General features: G+C 51.6%; 2 protein-coding genes across 2 annotated transcripts in view; both read right to left on the reverse strand.

Moving 5' to 3' along the window:
• Nucleotides 1-8,311: 8,311 nt before the first annotated feature.
• Nucleotides 8,312-12,094, reverse strand: CDX2 (caudal type homeobox 2). Its single transcript, XM_066339458.1, has 3 exons — nt 11,599-12,094; nt 9,264-9,409; nt 8,312-9,068 (listed from the first exon to the last, which is right to left on the reverse strand). The coding sequence occupies exons 1-3, from the start codon at nt 12,092-12,094 to the stop codon at nt 8,904-8,906; spliced, it is 807 nt and encodes a 268-aa protein (XP_066195555.1). The 3' UTR covers nt 8,312-8,903.
• A 9,533-nt stretch (nt 12,095-21,627) lies between these two features.
• FLT3 (fms related receptor tyrosine kinase 3) overlaps nt 21,628-23,771 on the reverse strand; it is a 43,021-nt gene continuing 40,877 nt past the window's right edge. Inside the window, exons 23-24 of the mRNA XM_066313117.1 lie at nt 23,060-23,165; nt 21,628-22,386 (exon numbers count right to left, since the gene is read on the reverse strand). Coding sequence (XP_066169214.1) covers nt 22,252-22,386; nt 23,060-23,165 — 241 coding nt within the window. The 3' untranslated portion in view covers nt 21,628-22,251. The remainder of the gene's footprint in view (nt 22,387-23,059; nt 23,166-23,771) is intronic.

The following is a 23,771-nucleotide window of genomic DNA, read 5'->3' on the forward strand; positions in this document are numbered from 1 at the left end:
CTGCCATTTCTTAGATGGCCTCTGCTGCATCCCAATACACTTTCTGAAGCCATCACTTACTCAGTGTAGAGACACATCCTGAAAGAAGGGGGAACTAAGGGAAATTTGATGAAAGGCAGCCTTCAAAGACAAAGACTCTTCCAACTGAGGGCTTGGAAGAGGCATAAAGCCAAGAGCCAGTAAAGGAGATCTAGGCCATGGTCCAAAGCTAACTGCAGCCAATGGGACTGATTTGAATGGGCTTTGGACTAGATTCTTGAAGAGCAGCTGTAAAAGAGGATATCAGGGGTGTGATGAGTGTGGAGAACTGAGGATAGAAAAGTGAGGAGGAGGGATTTGTTCAGCCATTCAAACATGGCTTATGTAGGACATGTAAAGGCTTTCTTTAGTGCCACCAGGGCTCTCCAGATGGTGCCACAGCAATTGGCAGGTTCTGCTCCGTGAGGTCGTGTTTTACACGGCAGCACTGGCTGACGTCTTGTATTGTAGTAGCAACAGCTATCAGAAGAAAGGAAAAAACACTGCAGAGGGAGGAAGACAAGTGGAACTGTGCTCGATGCTGCTGTGCTGCCTGGTGGGAAATGAATGCTGAGCCATTTCAAGCTCATTATATCCATCCCTGGTGGCACAAGCCCAGGGAGGGGAGAAAGGATGTGCCAGACTCCTCTTGCGAGGTCAGATGAAGGCAGTAACAGAGTTCGGACGCGGAAACACATTTCCCATCGGCGGCATCCCTGCGGAGCAGCCACACCGTCACCTGCCGGCCCCGCCGCGACACTGCAGCCCCTGCTACCCACCCTTCCTTCCTTCCTTCCTTCCTTCCTTCCTTCCTTCCTTCCTTCCTTCCTTCCTTCCTTCCTTCCTTCCTTCCTTCCTTCCTTCCTTCCTTCCTTCCTTCCTTCCTTCCTTCCTTCCTTCCTTCCTTCCTTCCTTCCTTCCTTCCTTCCTTCCTTCCTTCCTTCCTTCCTTCCTTCCTTCCCTCCTTCCCTCCTTCCCTCCTTCCCTCCTTCCCTCCTTCCCTCCTTCCCTCCTTCCCTCCTTCCCTCCTTCCCTCCTTCCCTCCTTCCTTCCTTCCTTCCTTCCTTCCTTCCTTCCTTCCTTCCTTCCTTCCTTCCTTCCTTCCTTCCTTCCTTCCTTCCTTCCTTCCTTCCTTCCTTCCTTCCTTCCTTCCTTCCTCCTTCCTATATAGAGCGTGATGTTCACAAAGGCTAAACATTTAAGGTCAGATAAAAACACACTGCTGATTCCTTCATCGTTTTGTGCTGACTGTGCTCCTAACGCTTCATACTGGCCCTTGCTTTCTCCTGGGCTGTCGGGAAGGGACCAGTGAGTTGGGCAGGGAAGGGAGTGGCATGGTGAGACACGGTGAGGAACCTGCCTGGAAAGCAGCAATGACTGCTGGACTCTCACTCCTTCCTCCCATGTTTTTCGTGGGTTCTGCAAGCTGCTGTGGTGCGTTTACCTGTGACCCTCTCAGCAGGCTCTGCCTTTGCTCTGGACCTCAGAGCACATCCCAGACCAGAGCAACCTCATGGGGCACGGGCAGCTTCCAGGTCAGGGTGAGGGACACTGCTGCCTTCAGTAGCTGAGTCTGGGCTCCATCTCAGCAGGGAGCACCAGGCTCCATTGAGGCATCCCCTGCCTCCAGGAGCACTTGGCACTGCAGCCCCAACTCTTTCCCTTGCCATGGCAGGAGCAATCTCCTTATCTCTGAGACAGGAAAATTCCTTATTCTCTTTCTCGTACTTCAATTTTGTTGTCTCTTGCATAGGGTGTCAGCACCAGGGTATTTGTGTGACAGCAGCTCTCGGCCCACCGACTATATAGGAGCACTTTCCTGCACCAAGAGGGAAGGAGGCAGGTTTCCAGGTGTCCATGGTAGCATGCCTGAGTAGGGATGTACATAGGAGAAGGCTGAATCCCCCCAGGCTCTGGTGGACTGCCGGCCCCTCGCCATGCCAGCTCCATCTGCTCCCGCTTGAGCAGCTGCTCTCCCCGGGCCGGTGTCGATGTTTTCCTGCTCCACTTCAGGAACGTGTGCCCACAGGCAAAGAGATAACAAAGGGCACGTTTTACCGGCAGGAGCCGTCAAGCCTCTGAGGATGGAAAACACCTTTGGAGCCACGATAGGGGATTGGTGAGGGAGTGACTGAAAATGCAAGAGTAGGTCCAAAGTGTTGCTCTGGCCTTGGAAGAGCAGGATGTCGGTTACTGGGAACAGAAAAAGGATCATGTTTCTGGATTGAAGTCCTCGAGGAAGAAACAAGCTCCTGATAAGAGAAAGTCGCTTTTTCTTCTGAGTCACTACATTCCTAGGAACAGTTGTGCAAGATGTTTTCAGAGACCCCTTTTCATATCTCCATGATTAGCTCTACTTCCACCCCTACAGATGCATGTAAGCTTCTTCATGGGGAGGAAAGAAGATCTTAAAAAATGAGCATAACTGCCAGACAAACATACACTTATGCATTTAATATGTATGAAAAATTAGTGGTTTGATTATTCTTAAAGTAGCACATTTGTGTTTTAAACTGGAAAAATAATTCTTTGGTATTATGGATAGGAAGCTATTCTCACCAATGCAAATTCCACCTCGCCTGAAATTTTAGAAAAAACAACAACAACAACAACAAAATCTCTAGATCATGTGAGGACTGGAATTTCCCTAAAACGTAATCAAAAGCTCGAGTTATCTTTAAAGAGACCTCAGTAGTTAACTGTTGTACAGCTCTTTATATGACTTCCAACAATCTCCATGAGAGGAATTGGCTCAGTTTCAAACTGTGGAAAAAGGAAGAAAGACCTTGGATAATTATGCCTCTTGTCTCTTGCTTGATTTAGGAGTTTAAATGCTTTTGGAGGCTCAGAAGGCTTCTTGTGTCCATGCCTTGCCTACACTGCACTTGAGGAGCCTAAAAACAGAATTGTGAACTTAAAAATCCTGAGACCTACCTAATTGTGGAGTGTCCTGAATTATGCACCTGGTTTCTGTTTGAGTACTGCATCAAGATATTCTCTTAATTACAAGCAAGCCTTTGTTGAAAGCCCTAACTGTTCACACTCAGGGAGGGAAGATACCAAGCAAGTCTTGTAGCCCTACGTGGTCTTTCTCTTTGCATGGTCACACCATGGCATGGAAAAAGTAGACCACAAGCAATCTTAGTTCCTAGGGCTGAAAGTTTGTCTTGAATGCCCACAGAGGAAGGGACAGAGCGGTGAGGAGCATCCCTTTCCAAAGAATGCAGGAGATAAGGCAGCTTTTCTCTCAAAAAGGTCTTTGGGTCTAGGCAAGTTATCTGCAGGATGGGCTGTAACTCTCTGGAAGGCAGCAAGACATGTCGGGGGAACAGGATCTGACTCAAAAGCAAAACTGCATGAGCTTGCGACAGCTGCCCAAAAATACCTGAGTGACTAAGGTAAGAAGAATGCTGAAAGCAGGGAAGTTCCATGTGTTCTGTTTGGCTTGTTCTCTTCTTTCGGAATAGCACTAAAAGCAGTGGTTTTCCCCCCAGTCCTGCCTGTTGCAGCTGGGTGCAGGGGCGCTGAGGGGCAGATGTTACATTTGTCATCTTGCTAATTTTTCTTCAGTCCAGCTCAAGTGCTAGGGATATGCAGGTAGGAAATGAGCTGGCAGAAATTTAAAATAAAGGAGGCTGGATTTAGACTACATATAGGAAAGAAATGTTTACAATGAGACCGGTGAAACACTGGAACACATTTCCCAGAGAGGGCTTGGATTGTCCAGAGAGGGGTGGATGCCCCATCCCTGGATATATTCAAGGTCAAGTTGGATATGGCTCTGAGCAACCTGATCCATTTGAAGATGTCCCTGCTCCTTGCAGGGCAGAAGGACCTAGGTGAGTTTTAAGGGTCCCGTCCAACCCACCCTATTACATGGTTCTACAAAGCACACTTAAGAAAGGTAATGATGAACTTCCCTTAAGTTTGAAAAATTGAATCAAAGCACCCACCTGGACCAATAGGTTAGATATTACATTAAATAGATCATCTATTATACAGAATGCATTAGATATTAGCTTAGCTTAGTTAGTGTTTTAATTAGAAGAAATTAGAAGCAATGAGAAAATTGTTCATGTCATTTAGCAGTGGTTAACCAGTCTGGAGTCTAATGAATGCCACAGATTTGTATCTAGACAATTGTGTGAACATGTATTGAAAATCATCCGTGAGTTTTCATTCTGTTTCCCTGTACCTACTTTGAAGCCAGGGGATCCAGTGGGTGTCATCCCAAAACAGATGATACCTCAATTTAGAAATACAGGGCTTGAAGGGGATTCCCAAGGCTCTAATTCCAATCTCCTGGCAACAAACTGTTTGTTTTTGTGAATAGTTCAAATTTTTTCCTGTTTCTTTGCAAGTAACTCTCTGTTGCCCTCTTTGAAGGAGGGTAAGTTTGACTTCTGAAAGTGTCAAAAACTGAGAATGGAAAACTGGGGGCACTGCAGAAGCTGAGACGTTAATTAGAAGAAACTGTGTTTGCCTGAGTCACAGCATGGCAGAACATGCAGGTGAGAAGGAAACAGCCCTTCCTCCTCAGCGAGGAGAACGGGAACATCCTGCTCCATCAAAGAGCTATTCTGGAGCAAAGCCCAGAAAGCTGCTAAGGCTTCTGGGAGACTTTGTTCCCATCTGTCCCCAGAGGTTTCTGACACTTCCCTGCCATGGCTTTCTGACAGTAACCAGAGCTGTCCTGCTGGGGAGATTCCTAGCATGCACCTCCTTAGCACCTGTACCCTGCTGCACCAGGCCATGTGCCCCATGACTTCTCACTCTGAGGTGGCATTGCTCTCTTGCTGAGCTACCCTGCCCTCAACAGACTTGTGTCCTGCTCACTTTTGTTACCATTTACAAGCTGTTTGCTTCCTGGAAGGCCTCCAGTGCTGCTTCTCTGGCATCAATTCAAGGTTTGCTTTCAGCTCTAGCTGCTCTAAACTTCAGCACACAGCTCCATTACTTGTGTGGACCGAGGGAAAGTATTTGGTCATGAATTTTGGCTATGATGCAGCTCCACTGTGTCAACAGAATTGTAATCCCCATGATTGCCTTTTCCACACAGCTGCTGATGGAGTAGCAAGGAGAAACCTATGGCCTCACACAGTCCTCTGGAGCCATGGCTTCAGTCTGCCATAGCAAACCCCCCGCCCTCAGTTTCTGAAGGATGGGCTCTGTCCTCTGTTAGATGGCTGGGATATGTGCTTCTATCCACTGCTTCATCCACAGATGGACACAGCTTGGACAGAGGTCTCTTGTGTGGGAAAAATGCTGGATGGAGAATATGTCTGCAGTTGTTGCTTACTCCTAATGTAGGATTTTTTTTTTAAATAAAAGATTCCTGTCTTCATTCTGCAGATCCAGAGTGCTCAGCCATCAGACAGAACACATAAAGTGCCCCTAAAAGATACTTTGGATGGGAGAAAACAGACATTTGCTCTAGATGCCATCCAAGTCCTCTAAGAACCTTACTGTTCTTCCAATGACGGGCTATGACACGTGTTGTTGTCCCTTGACCCAAATTCAAAGAGCTCTCTTGAGGAACTGGTATTAGCCTAAGAGTTAATCTAAGAGAAGAAATACCAATTGGTTTGTAATTGTACAGCGATAGGAACAGGAAAATCTGACAAGAGAGGGAGAGCAGGGGACTTCCATCTTGCAACTTTGAGGCCAAACCTTCTGATTTTCTCAGTTTTTCTTTTCATGGATTCCTGCTCCAGCCTCTGTCAGGCAAGCAAGGTGCAGCAGCTCTGGCCTGTTGAGCTCCACTAATCTGGGTTGGCTTGTTGCTGCAGGACTGCATGGAGCTCTGTGAGAATTGAAAATACCCATGAGTTGCCTGGGGAGGTCACCACAACCAGCTCACCTCTGACAAACAGAGCTTCTGGTTCAACGTCATAGTTCAGCTGTGGACTGATCCAGGTGCCTGTAAATAGCCACTCAAATAAATAGGAAGCCCAGTTTGTTCCTTTTCACACTCCTTTATGGTGCATGAGGAATATAAAGGAAGATGGAAGCTTGGTGGTTTGCTTGTTTGGGGATGGGAGAGTGGATATATTTGAAATTGAAGTGGATATGATTTGCTTGGTTACTTGCTTCTTACACTCAGAAATCTGAGTTCTGTGTTGCCAGAGTTAAGAATTTGAGGAGAGCTCAGAAAATGAATGCTTCCTAGAAGGGTGCAAGGGATCTGGAATGGGGATGTTTAAAATGCATCAGGCTTGTTTATGTATCTCTAATGAACTTTTTTGGGGAAAAAGCTTCCATGGACATCGAACAGTTCACCTCAGTGAGGGCAACTGTCTTTCTCAAAAGTCCTACAGGCAAGAAAGAAAATTTCACACTTTCAGCATTAGGAAAACCCAACCCAAGGAGCACACTACTGAAAGATTACAGGGACTGTCCCAAATGTTGCCATGCCTGGGCTGGTGCCAGGGGCAACTGGGTGCTACCACTGCAGTAAGGAGTCCTGGATTCTGCCAGTCCTGTGTCACTCCAGCCCCACAGGCGTGGGTCAATGCCAACAAAGCCACAGCAAGAAGCACCTCTTAAACCCTCAGATCCTTTGTGATTAATTTACTTATTGATGGTCTTTCATAACTCCGTGGTCATCTTTTTTTTTTTTTTTCTTTTTTTTCTCACTGCCATTAATTATTCCTGGAAGCAAATAAAAGGGCCCACCGATATCTCTCCCTCCCACTCAGCACAGCCAGCTTTTCCTCAGGGAGAAAAAACTTGTGCTCATTTGCAGTGGGACAATGCCGACTTTTGAACCTCTAACCACTAAACAAACAAACCTTGCGCTCTGCTCCACAATCCAAACAGGGTTTATTGACAGGCGTATCGCAGCAACGCGCGGCGGCCCCGGCAGCAGCCGGCCCGGGATCAATGCTGCGGGGGCGGCCCCGGGCGACACAGGACATCCTCCAAGGGGCGGCCCCGCCCGGGGCTGCTGCCGCCCAGAGCCTTCGTGCCCGGGCACAGCGCGCAGGGAGGACTGAGCCACGCTGCCTGCAAAGCCCTTCCAGCTCGGAGAGCCCTGGTGCACCTGCTCTGCGCTGCTTTAGGGCTGGTGCCGCAGAGCCATGACCCTCGGTTTGGGCGCTGCCCAGCTTTGGTTGTCCCCAGCAGCTCCTCTAGAATGATCCTAGGACCCTCTAGAGTCACAGAAGGATGAATCTGGCTCCTGCCTCCCTCTGATCAGGAACAAACCATGGACATTGGACCCAGCAGGACGTGCTCAGTGTCAAGCCCATGCACAACCGGCATTACTGCCTTGGGGCTGCACCCGTGTTTCCTGGCCAGGCCCACTTCAGAGACCACGTACGCAGCAGAAAATCAAGCAGGTTCCTTGACTGGAGCTGCTGCCTCCCACCACGGTCTTCTCCCAGGCACAGGAGCCCTGGATCAGGTTTGCATGGCCACACGTCCCCTCTTGGACTGCCAGCCCCTGGATGCATGGAGCTACGTGCAGACAAAATGCAGTGCAGAGGCTTTGGGGCTGGTGCTTTCCGTTTGCCCGAGTTCCCTTAGGCAGAGAGAGCTGCCTTGTCAGTAGTGTCAGTCCCTGACCAGATCATTCTCCTCATGCAGTTCTGTATATGCTGCTAGAATTTGGCTTTGGCTTTTAGCAAGAATATTTTAGAAACGCTTCAACAAGGAAAAAACCAAAGAAGGCAAATGGAATAAAAAAAATTATGGCCCAAACTGAACAGCATGGGCTAAATCCTGGGGAAGTCAATAATCCACATAACGTGTTTGGGGGTGGACAGTGCTCCCATCATCCCTCCTGGGCCCAGGCCAACAAGAGCTGGCTCCACACCCAGCCAAGGGCGCTGGCTGCAGCGTGGCTGCTTCCAGCCTGGCCTCACTTCGCAGCTGGACTTCTCCCATCCCTAAGTAAGAAGTGCACGTGGCAAACAGCCAGGGCGATTTGGCCAAATCACCTGGACTTTTCTTGCTTTCATCTCTGCCTAAGTGAGTCATTTGGCCTCTCTACCCTGGTCCTCTCCATCTAGCCAGCATGTGGAAATGGGCCACAGCCCGTGCAAAGCAGGCTCTGATATAGCACAGGGGTCTTCCGAGGATTTCTGCTTCTGATGGAGCTGTGATGAAGCCTACATAAAGCTGATAAAGTCAAAGGAACTTGGGAAAATGAACTGAAACAGCCCCCCCACCCCCCAACAAGAGAGAAATTGTAAGAATGTGAGGAACAGCACATAGTTTAACCAAAGGGACATTGCACATGCAAACAAGGCTCCTCACTTCAGCATGACAGGACACCTTTTCCAGAAAGAGATGAAATTCTTTCAATTTCTCTGCACTGCAGCTAATAAATCTGGATGGATGACTATCTGCACTGGATTTATGGGCTCTTTTACAAGTGTCTAACATTAAGCAATTCACTTCTGAACGTTTAAACAGTGCCTTATCTCGTCTACTCTGACCCTCAGGGCAGAACGAACATTTAGCATATTCATGGTTGCAAGAAGAAAAATAAAATAAAATATAAAATAAAAAAACTCATGTGCTTTAATTTTTTTTTTTTCCTGCTAAAATTCATCAGTAGCCTAACAACATTGCAAAGGTCTTGTGGACCGATCCCTGAGATATACCGGGGGTTGACTGACGGGCAGCGCCCCCGCTTTTTTTCCTAACAAATTCCAGGGTAAAAAAAGCACCCGAACATAATAATAATAATAATATTAATAAAGCGATGCACACGCTTCCCCCGGACGACGAGACACATACACTGTACACCTGTACACACGGCCGGCCCCGCGGGGCGGTGTAGTGCATCGGGGGGGCCGCTCCCACCGCGCCCCCCGGCGCGGCCCGGCCCCATCCTCCGTGTCCTCCCGCAGTCCCTGTGCCGCTGTCCCCGGCCGCTGTCACTGCGGGGCGGCGGGGCCCAGCCCGGGGGCCGCCCCCGCCGCGGGACCCTGCAAGGAGGCGCTGGGGCTGAGGGGCTCCGCGCCGCCGGGCTGCGCCTGCTGCAGCTTCTTCTTGTTGATCTTCCTCTCCTTCGCCCGCCTGTTCTGGAACCAGATTTTCACCTGCCGGGAGGTGGACAGAGGAGTCAGGGGGGACAGTTCGCCGGCGATGTGTCCCTCTCTCGGGGCTCTCGCCGAGAGCGCATCCCAATCCCGCGCGTTCTGCCCCCGCGCAGCTCCATGCCGCGCATCCCAGCCCCATCCCGCGCATCCCGGCCGCATGTGGCGTGCGTAAAAAGCGCCACTTTTGGGACAGACCTGCCTCTCCGACAGCCCCAGGTTGGAGGCCAGCTCCGCTTTTCTCCTGATGGTGATGTAGCGGCTGTAGTGAAACTCCTTCTCCAGCTCCAGCCGCTGGTGGTCGGTGTACACGACGCGGTACTTGTCTTTCGTCCTGGTTTTAACTGCGGAGCACAAAGCCAGGGTTGAGAAATTCAAAGCCAAAAGGCAGAACTGAGCGCAGCCGTTCTCTGTGCGGTGCAGAGCAATCAGGAGCAGTCCTATTCCCCCCTCCCGGCCTTGCTGCTCGCCTCCCCCTGCCTCGGGCTCTGCTGAGCGCAGCAGAGGAGAGGAGACGTCCCGCAGTTCCTGGGGGACATGGGACACCAATGCCAGGCATGCCGGCGGCTGCAGGCACCCAGCCCCGGCCGCACCGCACGCCCCTGCCTAGCACGGGGCCACCTTTATTGTGCACTCGTTGGCTTTTGGTTTTGTTTCGCCTTCCCTAGCGGCAACAAACTTTTTACAGAGCAAGAGGAAAAGGGAAAGAAATAGAAGGCCCGTTCAGGGCACGATGATTTCGTTTCTAAACGAGAAACAGCTATCTAAGGGCGGCCTTAAAATCGAGAGCGGCCGTGGGGAACTACTCGTGCAGCGGCCAAGCTCCCCCTTTTCTGTTACGGCATGGGGGCTACAGGGATTTCTTGGGAAGCCTGGAAGTGTGGCGTGCAACTTGAGAGTTCAAAAAAGCCCAACCCAAGCCAACAAAGAAAACCCTCCAAACCGAACCAAACACCGAAAACCCGACGGAATCGGAAGGCGAATGCCAGCGAGCAGCCGGTGAGAGTGCATCGCCGCAGCCGGTGACCTCCTTTTTCCCGAGGGTTTCTTGTTTAACTGGTTGTGTCCCCGGCCCTCCCGTTCCCCAGGGAGCCGAGGCGGGGAGTCTCTGCCCCCAAGGTGCTTAATGGCTAGCAGGCTGACTTTGTTCAGGTAAACTCTCTGCAAACCACAACAAAAGCACCCTGTAAAGATACAAGCCTGATCAGAGAAAACTCCCCAGAGCCAGTGAATAGGGAACACAATCCCAAACAATGCAGGACAAGGAGATCTTATCAAAGAAAAACCCTTCTCAAAGCCTTAATGACAGCCACATTCTGTTTGAATTACCACTACTGAACAAATGGCGGCAGGCGCTTTCATCCCCCCAGCTCTGCACATTAACATAAACACTGGCTCCAAAGGCAGAATTTGAATGGAGACAAGGGACCGGCCACCACCGCACAAGCCCAAAGTGTGGGAACACCACGGGCTGCTGTGGGAAGCGCGGTGGGCCTGTCAGAGTTCCGTCGCCACCGGCACCCGGGACGTGGCGCTGCCAGCGGTCGGCACCGGGGCACCGAGGCTTTTCCCCGGGGCGCGGCGGCCACAGGTGTACCCGGGACTCCCGCTCCGACCGGGGTACCCCCGCCGGCCCTGCCGCCGGCCACGCAAGGCAAGGGATGAGAAGGGAATGCCATAAGTCATTAATTACTGCGAAAATCGTCATTTTTTTTTTTTTTTTTTTTTTTTTTTTTTTTTCGGCTACTATATACAAATATTTTAAAATATTAATAAAACTAAAAAATAAATAGATTTTTTTTAAAAAAAAAGAAAAAATGAAAGAGAAAAGAGGAGATAGTAGCCGTGGAGCGCGTATATCAAAGCGCAGGACACGCATGTCCCCTGGCAGATGTACGATGGGAATGAAAGAGAGGGTCTGCGGGGGTATTAACATCGCAAGGGAGCGCGGCGCCGGCCGCGGCCCGGCCCGGGAAGGGCACGCCCTCGCACGGCCCGGCACGGCTCGGCCGGGGGCACGGCCCGGCCCGCAGGGATCGGGCTGGCAAGTGGCCGCCGCTGTCGCTCGGGAGGTCTGGCCGCACGGAGACCTTAATAAAGGGCAGGCGCCCAGTGACTCAGAAACAAATGCGGAGCGACACCGGCCGATGATTTATATGACTATAATTGGTTATAAAAATCTTCTAAGTGGCTATAAGCAGGAGAGCGGAGCAGTGGGAGCAAGAGCGAGCGTTTCCTCGGGATCCTGGCCATTCCACCGTGCTCCGCCGGAGCGCAGCCCGGGGCACCGAGCCCCCGGGCCACCGAGCCCCCGGGGCCGGCAGCAGCTGGTCACCGGCGGAGCGCCGCTCCCGCCGCTGCCATCCCGGCACTGGGCAGCGTGGACGGGCTGTCGGCAGAGCCCAGAGCCCTCTTCTCCCGAGGACCGACCCTCGGACGGGTTTGCTTCGGGGAGCTCTCCCCGAGAAAAGGCTTCGCCGGGCTGTCCGGCGGTGGGGCGGCCCCCGCCCGCCTGGCCCCGGCCCGCACTTACCCTGGCTGCTGTGCGGGGGCTGCGCCGGCTTCCTCATCCACTCGCAGAGGCCGCGACGCTGCCCACCGGGGGAGAGCGGCTCGGGGGCGGCGCTGGCGGCGGCGCTGGCGGCGTTGAGGGGCTGCATGACCCCGGCGGAGCAGTGGGGCGCGGGGCCGGCGTGGTGGTGGGCGTGCGGGTGGTGGTGGTGGTAGTCGGCGGGGCTGTAGGCCATGGGGGCGGCGGGGGAGCCCCCGTTGAGGCCGTGGACGGCGCCGGCGGCCGGCGGAGCCCCTTGGCCATAGGTGCCCCAGTCGTCGCGGAGCGGGGCGGCGTAGGGCGCGGGCCAGGCCGGCCCGGGGGACTGGGCGCCGTCGAGGTTCACATGGTACCCGCCGTAGTCCGCGTACTGCGGGGCACCGACGAAGTTCTGCGCCGCCAGGTTAAGCCCCCCCGAGTGCCGCACCGGGCCGGGGTACATGGGCCCGTCCTTCTCCAGGAGGTAGCTCACGTACATGCTGGCGGGGCCCCGGCGGCGGCTCTCCACATGCTGCTCGGGGCTCTCGCCGCGCCGCGCCTGCTGCTGCCTGGGGCCGGGCTGCCCGGGGCGGGGAGGGGGCAGGCGGAGGGGCCGCGGCCCCGCGCTGCGCTCCGCGCTCCTCCGCGCTGCCGGTCCGAATCCAATGGCCGGCAGTCCTTACATGATTAACGATTGTTTACAAGGCTCTATTAGTAATGGCCCAGACACACCAAAGGCAGGTGACGTGGAGAGGCGCTGGGTATATAGCTACTACCCCTAAAAGACGATTTGCATTTAAAAAGATAAGGAGAGGGCAGCGACCTGATCACAGCTAAATATTCAAGCCTTTATTGTTTAAGAGCTTCCTCCTTCCATTGCAACCTGGTGCACTTTAACCTCCAATCACAGGTTCAAAGGATGAAATCAAGAGACTTGCAAAAGACAGAGAGGGAGATCTAAGGGCGAGGGTGGGAATATGGGAGCCGTGTATCACGGCCAATCTGTAGGCAGCACTTTAGCCAGCTCTTCTCTGTGCTTTGGGTTTGGGGGGGTTGGGGGGGGGAGGAAGGGGCGGAAGAGGAGGGAGTTTTGATTAAAAATCCACAAAGCCATTTTGTCGTGGTTGTTTTGAGCAACAAACCCCATCGCGACGGCCTACTGCTTTTTGTAAAACGCTTCCACCCGCTCCCGCTCGGTCACGGGCAATGAAGGCGAGGTAAGAGGAGAAATTCCCCCCTCCAAGGGCGCTGTCTCCTTCCTCCGTGTGTGCCTGTAGAGCTTCGAGGTCGGGCGCGCCCGGTAGGTCCGGGAAAGGACGAGGACTGGGGTTACCTTCGTCCAAAACACCCTCTGCCCTCAGAGCCACCGATGGAGCGAGGCCGGATAACCCCGGTGCCTGGGGGGGACTTGGGACCGAGGCAGGGGATGGTTCTCCTCAAGGGTGGAAACATCAACCTCTTCCCCGAGCCTGTCACCTCATCGGGCGATTCCCCCGCCTTAGCGCGGCCGAGCCCGCGGGGAACCCGACGACTTGTCCCTCTAGACACACTCACTTTTTCCCTCCTCAACTCCTTGGAAACCCTCTGGAAATGCTGGCTGTGGAAGGGCGGCTCCCAGGCAAGCGGCAGCCGGCTCCCCCAGCCCAGCCAGTCCCCTTTGAAGAGGCGACCCCCTCTCAGCTTCCCCCCTCCGCTTTTATGCTTTAACTTTTCACCCTGAGCGGGGACAATGCGAGACGACGTTTGCATATTCGCATCTTTTCCCATGACACAGCGAGGAAACCTTTCACCCGCCGAGAAAAAATGGATGGGGACGGGAACGTCCCCCCGTTTTCCCAGCACTTTTCGCCGGAGCAGCGCAGCACCGTCTCAGCCATTCCCACCGGCATTCCCGGTCCCTTGGGGCGGCTGCGGCTCGGTCCTACCGGGGCTCCCCAGACGGCCCCCGCGCTGTCCCGGACCCCCTTGTCCCGGCTATTATATACGGAGATCCACGTTGTCGTGTCCCAAGGGTGTTTTTCCTTCCACGTGGGTTACTGTTCTGCACACCGAGGAGTGTCACTGAAACAGGGCGTCTCGCAGCTGAGGGCGGATTTCAGCTCTGCAAAGGCAGATATCCCGAACCCACCCTCTCAAAATCTCCCTCTCCTTCCCTCCATTCTATCGTTCCTTTTGGTGCTGGGCGTGGGGCTGTCGCGGAACCATGCCTTAACGCCAGTGTGAGTAATTCAGTGATCTCTCTCAAAATGTCCCAAGGGATTCTGTGTCAGTGGCCCTGGGACACCAGGACCCTCAATTAGAAAAGGATGGAGCATCTCTCCTTGGGAAGAGGCCACAGACCTTCGGAGTCGCTGTGGATGTCCCGGATGCCAGGAACAGGGTATCCCCACCCTGCACATAGCCGGGAATTCTTGTGCCCGAGCTGTCACTTGTTCGCAGGCTGTCGCAGGCGGCTGCGGTTGCGACCCTACGATAACAGCAGCACAACAGCAGGGATCCAGAGATGCCTGCCAGACGCTTTCTCTGGAGGGAATTTCTTTCTCTCTTGCCTCTTCCCACCGTGACACTTTCCCCCCGCCCCGACGGTAGGGTAACGAGGAGAGGGGAGCGGGTTTGGAGCTCCCAGCGCTGTCTGAACAGGAGACTGAAATGCCACTCTGGAAAGGAAACGCTGTGTCCCTTCGATGTAATCCCGTCTCCCGATAAGCACCGACAGAGCCGATCTATGCAGATGTGAATTTGATGATGCCATAAACGGGGAAAGGGGCCATTAAAACGACAAAACTCTGGACATATTGTAATAAAACACACTACAACCCTGACCAAAGCCGAAACACCCGTTTATTCAGTGTCTAAGACTCTTCATTGAACCGCTGGCAGCCAGTTGGCAGCTTTTTGGGGTGAGACCAGACGCCAGCCCGAGCTGGCAGGGCTGAGGGCCGTCGGCCGCGGGATCGGATGAGAATCTCGGGGCTGCGGTGAAGGAACAGGATAAGGTTCCGGAGCAGCTCCGCGACTACCTGGAATGGCAGCCAGAGCGCTGCTCCTCTGTTTTGCCATTCTGACAGTAACCCCAGTTATCCTCACACAGGAGCTCGGGAAGACCGAGACCCACCAGCCGTACCCCAACAGGGATCGGGGGGCGAGATGGGGACGAGTCTCGCTTCCCAGCGGATAAATGCTTCCAAGCATCCGCCGCCGCCGCGCAGCTGCTCCCCGGACGGGACTCATGGCAGCTGCTGGGAATGGGGACGCTCTGCCCTGCGACACTCTTGTCTTAAAATAAGAGGGATCCCGATCCTCTCCTAGGTGTCTTTGCAGCCCTTCGGGCTTCTTTTCATTGTGAATGGCACAGGATTTGTCCCCACTCTGGCCATATCCAGCTATCGGGGCTTCTCGAGGAGACTGGAGAGAGAGGACGTATCTCTAGGCCAGGTTTCACCCCTTTTCTCCCCTCCGTTCTGCATGCTCTCTGCCCGCTTTCGTCTCGGGTTTTCCCGCCAGCTCCGGCCCAGAGCTGCAGATCCAGGGGAGGAGCAGAGACCCGGGACCAGACCCCCCACGGTAGCGTGGGGGAAGGCCTGATCTCTTCTTCTTCGCCTCCTCCCGTATTTTTCCTATTTCGTTAGATCCTGAGCGGGGAACTGCGACCCAACGCCTCTAAGGCTGACAAGTGCCTGATGAGGGACACCGTTCGCAGGGGAATATCTTCCCCCGCCGGGTTCCCCGCCTTCCTCCTGCAGCCTCAGCCTTACTGCCTGATCTGAAAAAATCATTTCCGACACTGTTCGTGGGGGAGTCAGGGCAGCGGCACGGCTGCAGGGAAGTGCCGGGGGCAGGGCGCTGGTGCCCGCTGCCGGGCTCCGGGCCCCCGGGCCGGCGGTGCTCGGGTCCGGAGGGGACACCTCGCTTCGGGGCCGACGCTCATCGCCGCCTCGGGTCGCGGGGCTGGCGAGGGCTGGGGGATAAGGGTCGAGCAGCTCAACCCGAGGACTCCCGTCCCAGGTCAGAGACGTCTCCATAAGCCCCGGGAAGGGCCAAGTGCTGTGCAGCACCGGCGATCCCTCCTCCACAGACTGCTTGCTCCCACTCGCCGGGACCCCTGTGGGGATGCGGATTCACCGTCTTTATTTCTACTGTTTTTGTGGTTTAAATAATTTCTTTTTTTCTGTGATTTGCAAGAATCTCGGGGTGGGATGCTGGGGGGATCTTCACGTCTCCCTCCACCTTAACGACACGGAGCCAGAGCGTTGTTTGCAAGGTAAAGGAAAAAAAAAAAAAAAAAAAAAAAAAGCCAGATTGAAAGCCCTTTGGCGGCCATGGAGAGAGAAGGGAAGGAGGAATCGTGTGTTAGTTAGTCCGACCTGTGGAATTTATGGCTCCCCCTAAGCACAGACATGATAAGGACTTAGAAAACATCTTGGATCTTTTCAAGCCGGCAGCCCCCGAGGCTTTGATGTAGATTACCTTGCAGAATAACCCAATACTTTTATCGTGGGGTTGATACTCGTCTTGTCTAAGCACATGCCTCTAGGAGGGGGTTAGATGCTGAGTGCTCGCTCCCGAGCGGATTGGCGTTGCTGGGAAGAAAACAGACGGGGAGGGGAGGCGGCACCTTGTGCCTGGCCGGGACACAGCCCGCCCCGCACCAGCACCGCCAAGGGCCGGCCCTGCGGCCCCGCCAGCCTTGCCTCTTTGCACAGGTGCTGCCAGGCCTGAGTTCGCATGGCCCTGCTCCCCTTCGGGAAACGGGAGCGTAAACAGAGAAGAAAGAAAAGAAAAGAAAAAAAAAAAAAAAAAAAAAAAAAAAAAAAGAGAATCGTATGATACACCAGAGGCGTCTGCAGCCAGAGGCTGATGAGGGTGACCCCAGCCTCCCAGATGCAGTGGCTGGCACACCTCTGCTGGCCAAGGAAAGAGCCTTGGTCGGATTTCATTTTATTACTTTTCTTCAGTTGACTTTACCTTACTTTATTATATTTTTTACCTTACTCTATTATATTTTTTTAAGTGTCACAGAGGAGGAAGGCGGCACCAGGGCACCCGGCTGCCTGCAGAGCGCTTGTGCCCGGCCCCTGCTGGCGTGTCCCGCCCGGGCCGGGGCTGATCCGGTCACGGGAGCCGTGAGTCACCCGGCAGCGCGCACCGGCAGCACGGCCCCGACGGCGCGGGCCGGGCCGGGGCGGGGACGGTCCCTTTCACGGGAGGGGAGCCCAGGGCTGGGCTGTTGTCGCCCCTGCCCCCCAGGGACACCCTCCGCCCACCCACGGGCGCTTCCCGTAGCACGCAGGGCCGCTGTTATCTTCCCCGGGCCCGGCACGGCATGCAGCGGGAGCGCGGTGCTCCCCAGCCTCAGGCTCTCGGCTTTGCCGCCAGGCACGGCCGGAATGGGAAACCGAGGCAGAGGTTGTGTCCTGGTCTCCCAGTCCTCGCCCAGAGCCACGTCGTTCCCCGGGAAACCGCAAGCCCCGGCCCAGCTGGTGAGATGGAGCCGCCAACACGAGCGTCTTCTCCCGTGCCAAGCGAAACACCGAATCTGAGCTGAAAAGTGGTTTGCACATATTTGCCACCAGTGTGCCTGCCCCCGTGCTATCTCCCCCTCCCAGGGGCAGTCTGAAGGCTGATGCCCTCACCGCTTTCCTCACTGATTAATTTTCTATATTTCCCAGCTCTGAAACTTTAGCAGGGAGGTGATGCACGCCCCTCGGGTGTGTTGCCTCCATCTCCACAGCACATGCTAGTCCTGCCGATTTTCCCCACCATTTGCTCTGCTCCAGGCCCTTCCATGGCAAGACGCTGTGGGGTGGCTGCCCTACAACGTCTCCCTCAGCCTTGTGTTCCATGGCAAGCCCAATCCTACAAACCCCCTCAGAGAGCAGAGGCACTGGGTGTTGCTGACTTGTGTAGACAGTTTGTTGTCTGCAAGACCATAATTGTACACATCCCTGAAGGGCAATGGTGTTTTGTGGATCATATTTTGTGCTAGCAAATGTGGGAGTCCAAAGCAGAGAAGTGCCAAGCTCTTCTTTGGTCTGGCAGGGAGCAGGCAGCAGGTCCCACGTGGGACCTTTCCTTATCATGGGTCTGTACGAAGGCAGAAGAAGACTGATTTTCCCCTCAGACAAACTTTTACCCTCCAACTCAAAACCTTAGTCTTTCTGGTACCTGACTGCTGTCCACCATTTGCTCTCAGCTATCTTATTCTAGTTCCTGAGAGGGGAAAGGAAACTCACTGCATTTTGTTTGTGATCTGAAAGGAAGCCCCCAAATCGGCTGAAGGTAGGTCCAGGCAGGCGCAGAGCTGTGGCTTTCCCAGCTGTGGCCCACACTCCACTCCCCCAGGCTCTCCTCCATGACTCAGCTCCCAGTGACCAGCCCAGCCCTGCCTCAGTTTAGCTTCACAGTCCCTCCTCACCCAGGGCAACCCCACACACAGGAGGCTTTTCCAAAGGAAAACCCAGCACACACCACATAGTTACTTCTCCAAGAGAAATATGTTGGAAACTAGAGCAAGGTATGCCTTTCTCTTTATGATCTGAAGCCTCCAAACCTCCTCTGAAGACAGGGCAGCCATGGCACTGGTGGAACTGGAGGGCTGTCATTAGAAGTAACTTCTGGATTTTCTTCAGCCAGAAGATGCATGGAGCATGGAGGGAGAGGAACTCCAGTGCACCTGGAAAGAAGCTTCTCTGGGCAACCAAAACTAAGGGTCAAAGCTCAGCTGTGGTGCAAAGATCGTGAGCAGGTGTAGGCAGTACATGGCAGCAGGAGTGGGTCACTGTCAGGATCTCCTGTCTGTTCATCCCAGCTAAGCAGTGTTCAAATGAACCGGATCCCACGCCAGTCCTTATGTGCCTCTGTGGAGGCAATTACAGGAGTGCCATCACTTTTTCATCTCTCTCCATTAACAGGTCTTCAGAATTCCTTCTCAGATGAGATCTGAACCAAATTGTGCCCCAGGGCACCAACACTTCTAGGGGTGTTACTCTATCAGTTTTCTGGCACAGCCTTAAACACACAAATTTTAATCTGTCAGTGACTTTATAAGGCAGGATCCCTGTCCTCAGAGCTGCACTGTTTATCTCATTACAAAGCATTTCAGGAAGCATGAATCGAGCCTAGGTCTCAGACAACCTGCCTGGAGGGACTCCTGCTGGGCCATTCCATAGTGCTGGGATGCTCACCAAGGGTGAGAAGGAGCTGGGCTCCGGTTCCAGCCCTTTCTGAAGCCATTTGAGGCCTCAACCACAGACCTGTGTGTGTCTTTTTTTGTGTGTGGTGGTTGTGCTTTTTTTTTTTTTTTTAAGCTGTTTGTCTTTGCATGGTCTAATTAATTAGCCACTGATGCAGGAGGGAAGGTGGCAGAATGGGAAGCCTGGGCCCTGAACTACTGAGCACTTGATCTAATTGTGTGTCTGTGAGAAGGGAAGTTCCATGGGATCCACTCATCTTCAGTATACTTTGATTTCTTATTTTTTTTCCCCTGAAATAATTTCCAGCAGAATATTTGACTCTTGAAATATAACCTGTCTGCAAATAGCTCTGGAGGAACGATCTCCTTGGACTTCTTCATCACTTTTCACAGTGTCCTCCATGAACAGGTGGACTGAAAGCCACGGTCATGAAAACATCCATGACAGGGTCACTTCTGCTCTTGTCTTCTGGCTTAACACATGGTTAGTCCCAGCTTCTCACAGAGCCCATCCCAGGTATCCCAAACCCAAAAGCATGACGTGTTGGAGAACCTGTAGTTTCTCTCAATCGGGACAGAGAAAGGTCTCTCACTTTTTTGGTCCTTGCTGCCTGTGACACAGGGACATGGTTGTTTGGGAAAACGCTCTGAATGGGGGTGGGGGGTGGAGTGGCTCGTTCTGGTACTGGGTTTGCCCCATCGGTGCTGCGAGGTTTCGGCAGTGGAGTCCTCTTGACCGACATCCTCAGCCCTCGTCCCCGGGTCTCCTGTAGCCCTGGTCCAGACACGGCGGCTGGCCCGGGTGGCTGCTCTGGGCGCTGCTCCTTGTCCCCCGTGCAGCCAGCCGCGGTCCCGGAGCTCCATCTAGTGCCGGTGCGCCGCGCATCCCGCGGGGACAGCGCCTCGGGACACGGCCGCCGCCGCCCACATGAGCTCCCGCGTGTAGAGGGGAAAGAAAACTCGGGCAGATTCCCCAGCGCCGTCCTGTCTTTCAGCTTGGGTTGTCAAACTATCTTTCTTCTTATTTCTGTTACTGGTACGAGAGCAGCTCAAACTTGCCCTTTGCCCTTCAGCGCTTTTAATTGACCTCAAGCCTTCTATTGCTCTTCTTCCCAGATTAATGATTACTGAATCGTTGTCAGTCTGTGCCTAACTTGAGGCATCCACCTTAGACTAAAGGTATCTCTGCTGAAGGTCTTCAAACAAACTTAACTCTCTTAATTCTCTTAACTCTCTTAAACTACGGGGGGAATTCATCACTTTCTGCTGACAACGTGCTTCTGAATGCACAGATTAGGGGTCTGGGTCCTAATGAGAGAAAGGTGGGCATTTCCCTTCAAGAATCACGAAACTGTTCTCTAAATAGCACAGTCTGCCCCTCTGCACAAGCCTCAAGAATGGACCACAACTTTGCTAAGTTGTGTTGGAAGTATCCTGGAAAGAAAATGTCCTAAAAGAGATTATTTTTCACTCAATACTGCCTGTAGCTTTGCTCCATCCATCTCTTCTTCGTGGAGAAGCAGATGCACAACTTCCCACACGTTCAGCTTTACGGGAGGGTTTTCCTCCTGACTGCTCTTCCTCATGAGGTGCTGTGTTGCCTGAGCTGCTTTTCATGTGTGAATTATGAGAAGTTGTACTTGCTCCATGGTTCTCTATTTGCCTTTATATTCCCAAGTCTCAGCTCAGAAGATGTTCTGTGTCCAGTTCTTTTCAAGTCTTGTGGATAAACATGTGACACAACTCCCTGGCATGTTTTTAAGTACATGGGATTCCCATCTGCTCATCTTTGAGCCAAGTTCACATCTGTTTAGTTTCTAGGGCCAGCCAGGTTTGGAAGTGACCAGTTCAGCATTAGGTTTCTGAAAATTTGAAGGCTGAAAACTCTGCACAAGAGGCTCAACTCCCACTGTCCAGCCACTGCAGGCTGTGTGCTAACAGTGCTGAACAGTGATATCTTGCAGATGAACACTTTCAAACTGTTATGGGGATGTTAAAAATAATATATGTGTTCCAGAGAATGCAACACTAAAATTTATTTCTGTCTAAATATTTCCAAATTGCTCTTCAGCAGTTTGTATCTGATTAAAAAATATTCATTGGTAATTAACAATAACATTAACAAAAATATACAAATAATAATTACTGTATTACAACATTATTTTCAGATATTGTTAGTAAAGAGCAGCTGGGTTTCTGTGATAGCATATTCTATCCAAACAGTTATTGATTTAAAAGACATGACTCTGAAAAATCCTAACTGAAGTTAGCACCCTGTAAAATAGGAGAACACTATTAACCAAAATTTCCTCATCTTTATCCATTGTGATATAGACAAATGTATCCTATTAGTCAAGAAGAAAATTTAATTTAGAAATTATTAAACCTTATAATGAAAATAGCTTTGTTTTTAACTATACTGAAAACACATCAAACCTCTGGATATTGTCCTGGGAGTCTGTGAGAAAGTTAAAGAGACATACTTTCATTTTAGTGTAGCACTGTTCATACACCCAGGATGAATTCTGTGGATTTGGAGTGACGTGATGATAGTACGCTCCTGAATTACAGAACACAATTTCTTCAAAATTAAACACTGTTATTTGCTATTAAAATACACAAAGCTCCATGAATGGAATTAGATGTAACTCCACTGAAATGAGACTTCCAGCTGGACACTGCCACCAGACCAGGAAGGTAGAAGGTTATCTCCAAATGTCACTCCTCCTGGTTGCTTTAGATGCTTATTTTAGGTAGAAGGGAATCCCTCACTGCGAGTGCCCATCTCTCATCAGCAGTTGCAGAATGTAGCTTGGCTGAGTAGAGGCCACACAAGTAACTAAATCTTAATAAAATGAGCTCTCCTGAACTGAACACCCATCAGCTACTTCATAGCCATCGAGATATCCAGGGTAAGACAGTTGCACTCAATCAGATTAAGAGCTCCTTGTAAAACAAGACTGATGGAACTGTAAAATTTGGACATCTAAAATTGGTGACTCTGATGGGGTTTTTTTTCCCAACACTCCCTGACATCTGGAGATCAAGATGTGAACAGCACTTCTGGAAATCACACCAACTCTCTTTAGCCACATGGTTGATGCTTCTAAACATTGACTAAAAAATGTAGATTCTCTCATGATTGCTTGCAATGTGGCAAGAACAGTATGAATTCAATACCTTGATTGGGCACTACTTACATAAGACACTATTTACACCAGGAAAAGTGATATTCAGTTGGAGAGAGGCAGCAAAAAAAAACCTGTCTTGCTATAGATGTGTTTGCTGAATTCAAACAAATGAGTTACACATTCTTCTCAAAAAAAAGCACATAAATACGGACTGGTCCACAAGAAATACAAACAATGCAGCAGTTGGTAACAATTTCTTTTCCTAGAGTTGATATCAAACATTTATCCCACACAGAGTTTATGACAATACCGAGACCAAATCCACAACCCAGATTATTTTTCAACCTGAGGATCTTCATGGTGGAGCACCACTGGGGACAGCAAAGATTCCTCATCCCTGCTTACACAAGGTTTAGTTTTGATGCTGGAATGGTGTGTAGTACTGTTTTTCTTCGTATTATGGTAAACCTAGAATTGAGGAGAGGAAATAAAAGATATCTTCTGTTATTACATATTGCGTTTGGAAAACTGCTTCTCTCCCCATGAAGCAGGCACTGAGAAATAGTATGTCTAGTCCAGCATGGATACCCAAGTAAGAACTGGTAGTTTGGAAAGGAATTATTTATCCTCCCCGAACATGAAATAAACATCTGGTATGGATAGAACAGGGTTTCTTCAGATCATCTTTATTATTTTGACCTTTGAGAAGGACATACAACATTCTATGTGTGAGGACATGGCATGTTGATCCCTCATGAGACCCCCTGGCCCCTGGCCCATGCTCAGCTCCCCTCCCGTGGCAGCTATCTGCATCACCAAAGCTGACTGTACTGGCTGCTGCACAAGGGAAGCCCATTCCCTCAGCATAGGCTGAGCGACTTCAGCTTTCCAGAGTCCTAATGCAAGCAGTAGGAGGAATAAAATCCTCATCAGGAAGGTCAGGATTCTTTCTGATGGCAGAAAAACATGCCCGAAGCTCTTACGTGGATCCATGGCCAATGTATCCATAATAGAGTTGTGTACTTACTAGAAAGCAGGAGTCTATTCCTCAGCTCATTGTGATCTGTGGAGCTACATACAAACCCCACAAAACCCCAAACCCAGGCATTGTTCACATGCTCATCTTACTGTGTTTACTTACTGCTCCTTCTGCCTCAGCTAGCTGACAGGCCAGAGAGGAAACCAGGTAAGAAAAAGAGGGTCTTTTCCTGGAGTCAAGAGCCCAACAGGACTGCATCATGCAATAGCTGCAGAAGAAAAGACGTGGCACAGAAAACGTGTTAGCTCTTTGGACTCTCTGTAAGGGAACACATGGAGTTGTAGGACTTGAAGGAGGAATCAGGGGGATTGGAATGATTTTGTAGAAAGAGGCCAGAATTACAGTGTTGCATCAGAGGAAAAGGAGCAGAAAGATAAGGATAAAGGGTGAAATGATCTTGCAGTGACTTAATCAGAGTCCTTAGTAAAATCTTTGTTGTGGTATGACACATAATGGCATGATGTTTGTTTTCAGCTTCCATAGAGAAAATGTTAGGAAGACAACGCCTATCTATCATTGGGGCTAAACCTGATCCTTATGTAGCCTAAAGCAAACTTTTCATAGCAAGCCTTTTAATGTAATTTGACATCACAAAAATCTTTCTGAAATTCAAACACCACCTTAGAAATACTGCAGCTTCATCAGGCATCAGTGCAGCACCTGACTGCTAAAGTCTCCTGCAAAGTTACTGGGACAATAGTCTCCCTGATATTTAAGCCCCCCATAGCGATCTTTCATTGGTTAATCTGTCAGATTCCCCTATACTTTTAATGCCATTACAGCCTTTATGTGGTGAGAATAACAACAGTGCAGT

Source organism: Sylvia atricapilla, chromosome 2 (assembly GCF_009819655.1).
Source record: "Sylvia atricapilla isolate bSylAtr1 chromosome 2, bSylAtr1.pri, whole genome shotgun sequence".
In the NCBI taxonomy this organism is placed as follows: Eukaryota; Metazoa; Chordata; class Aves; order Passeriformes; family Sylviidae; genus Sylvia; species Sylvia atricapilla.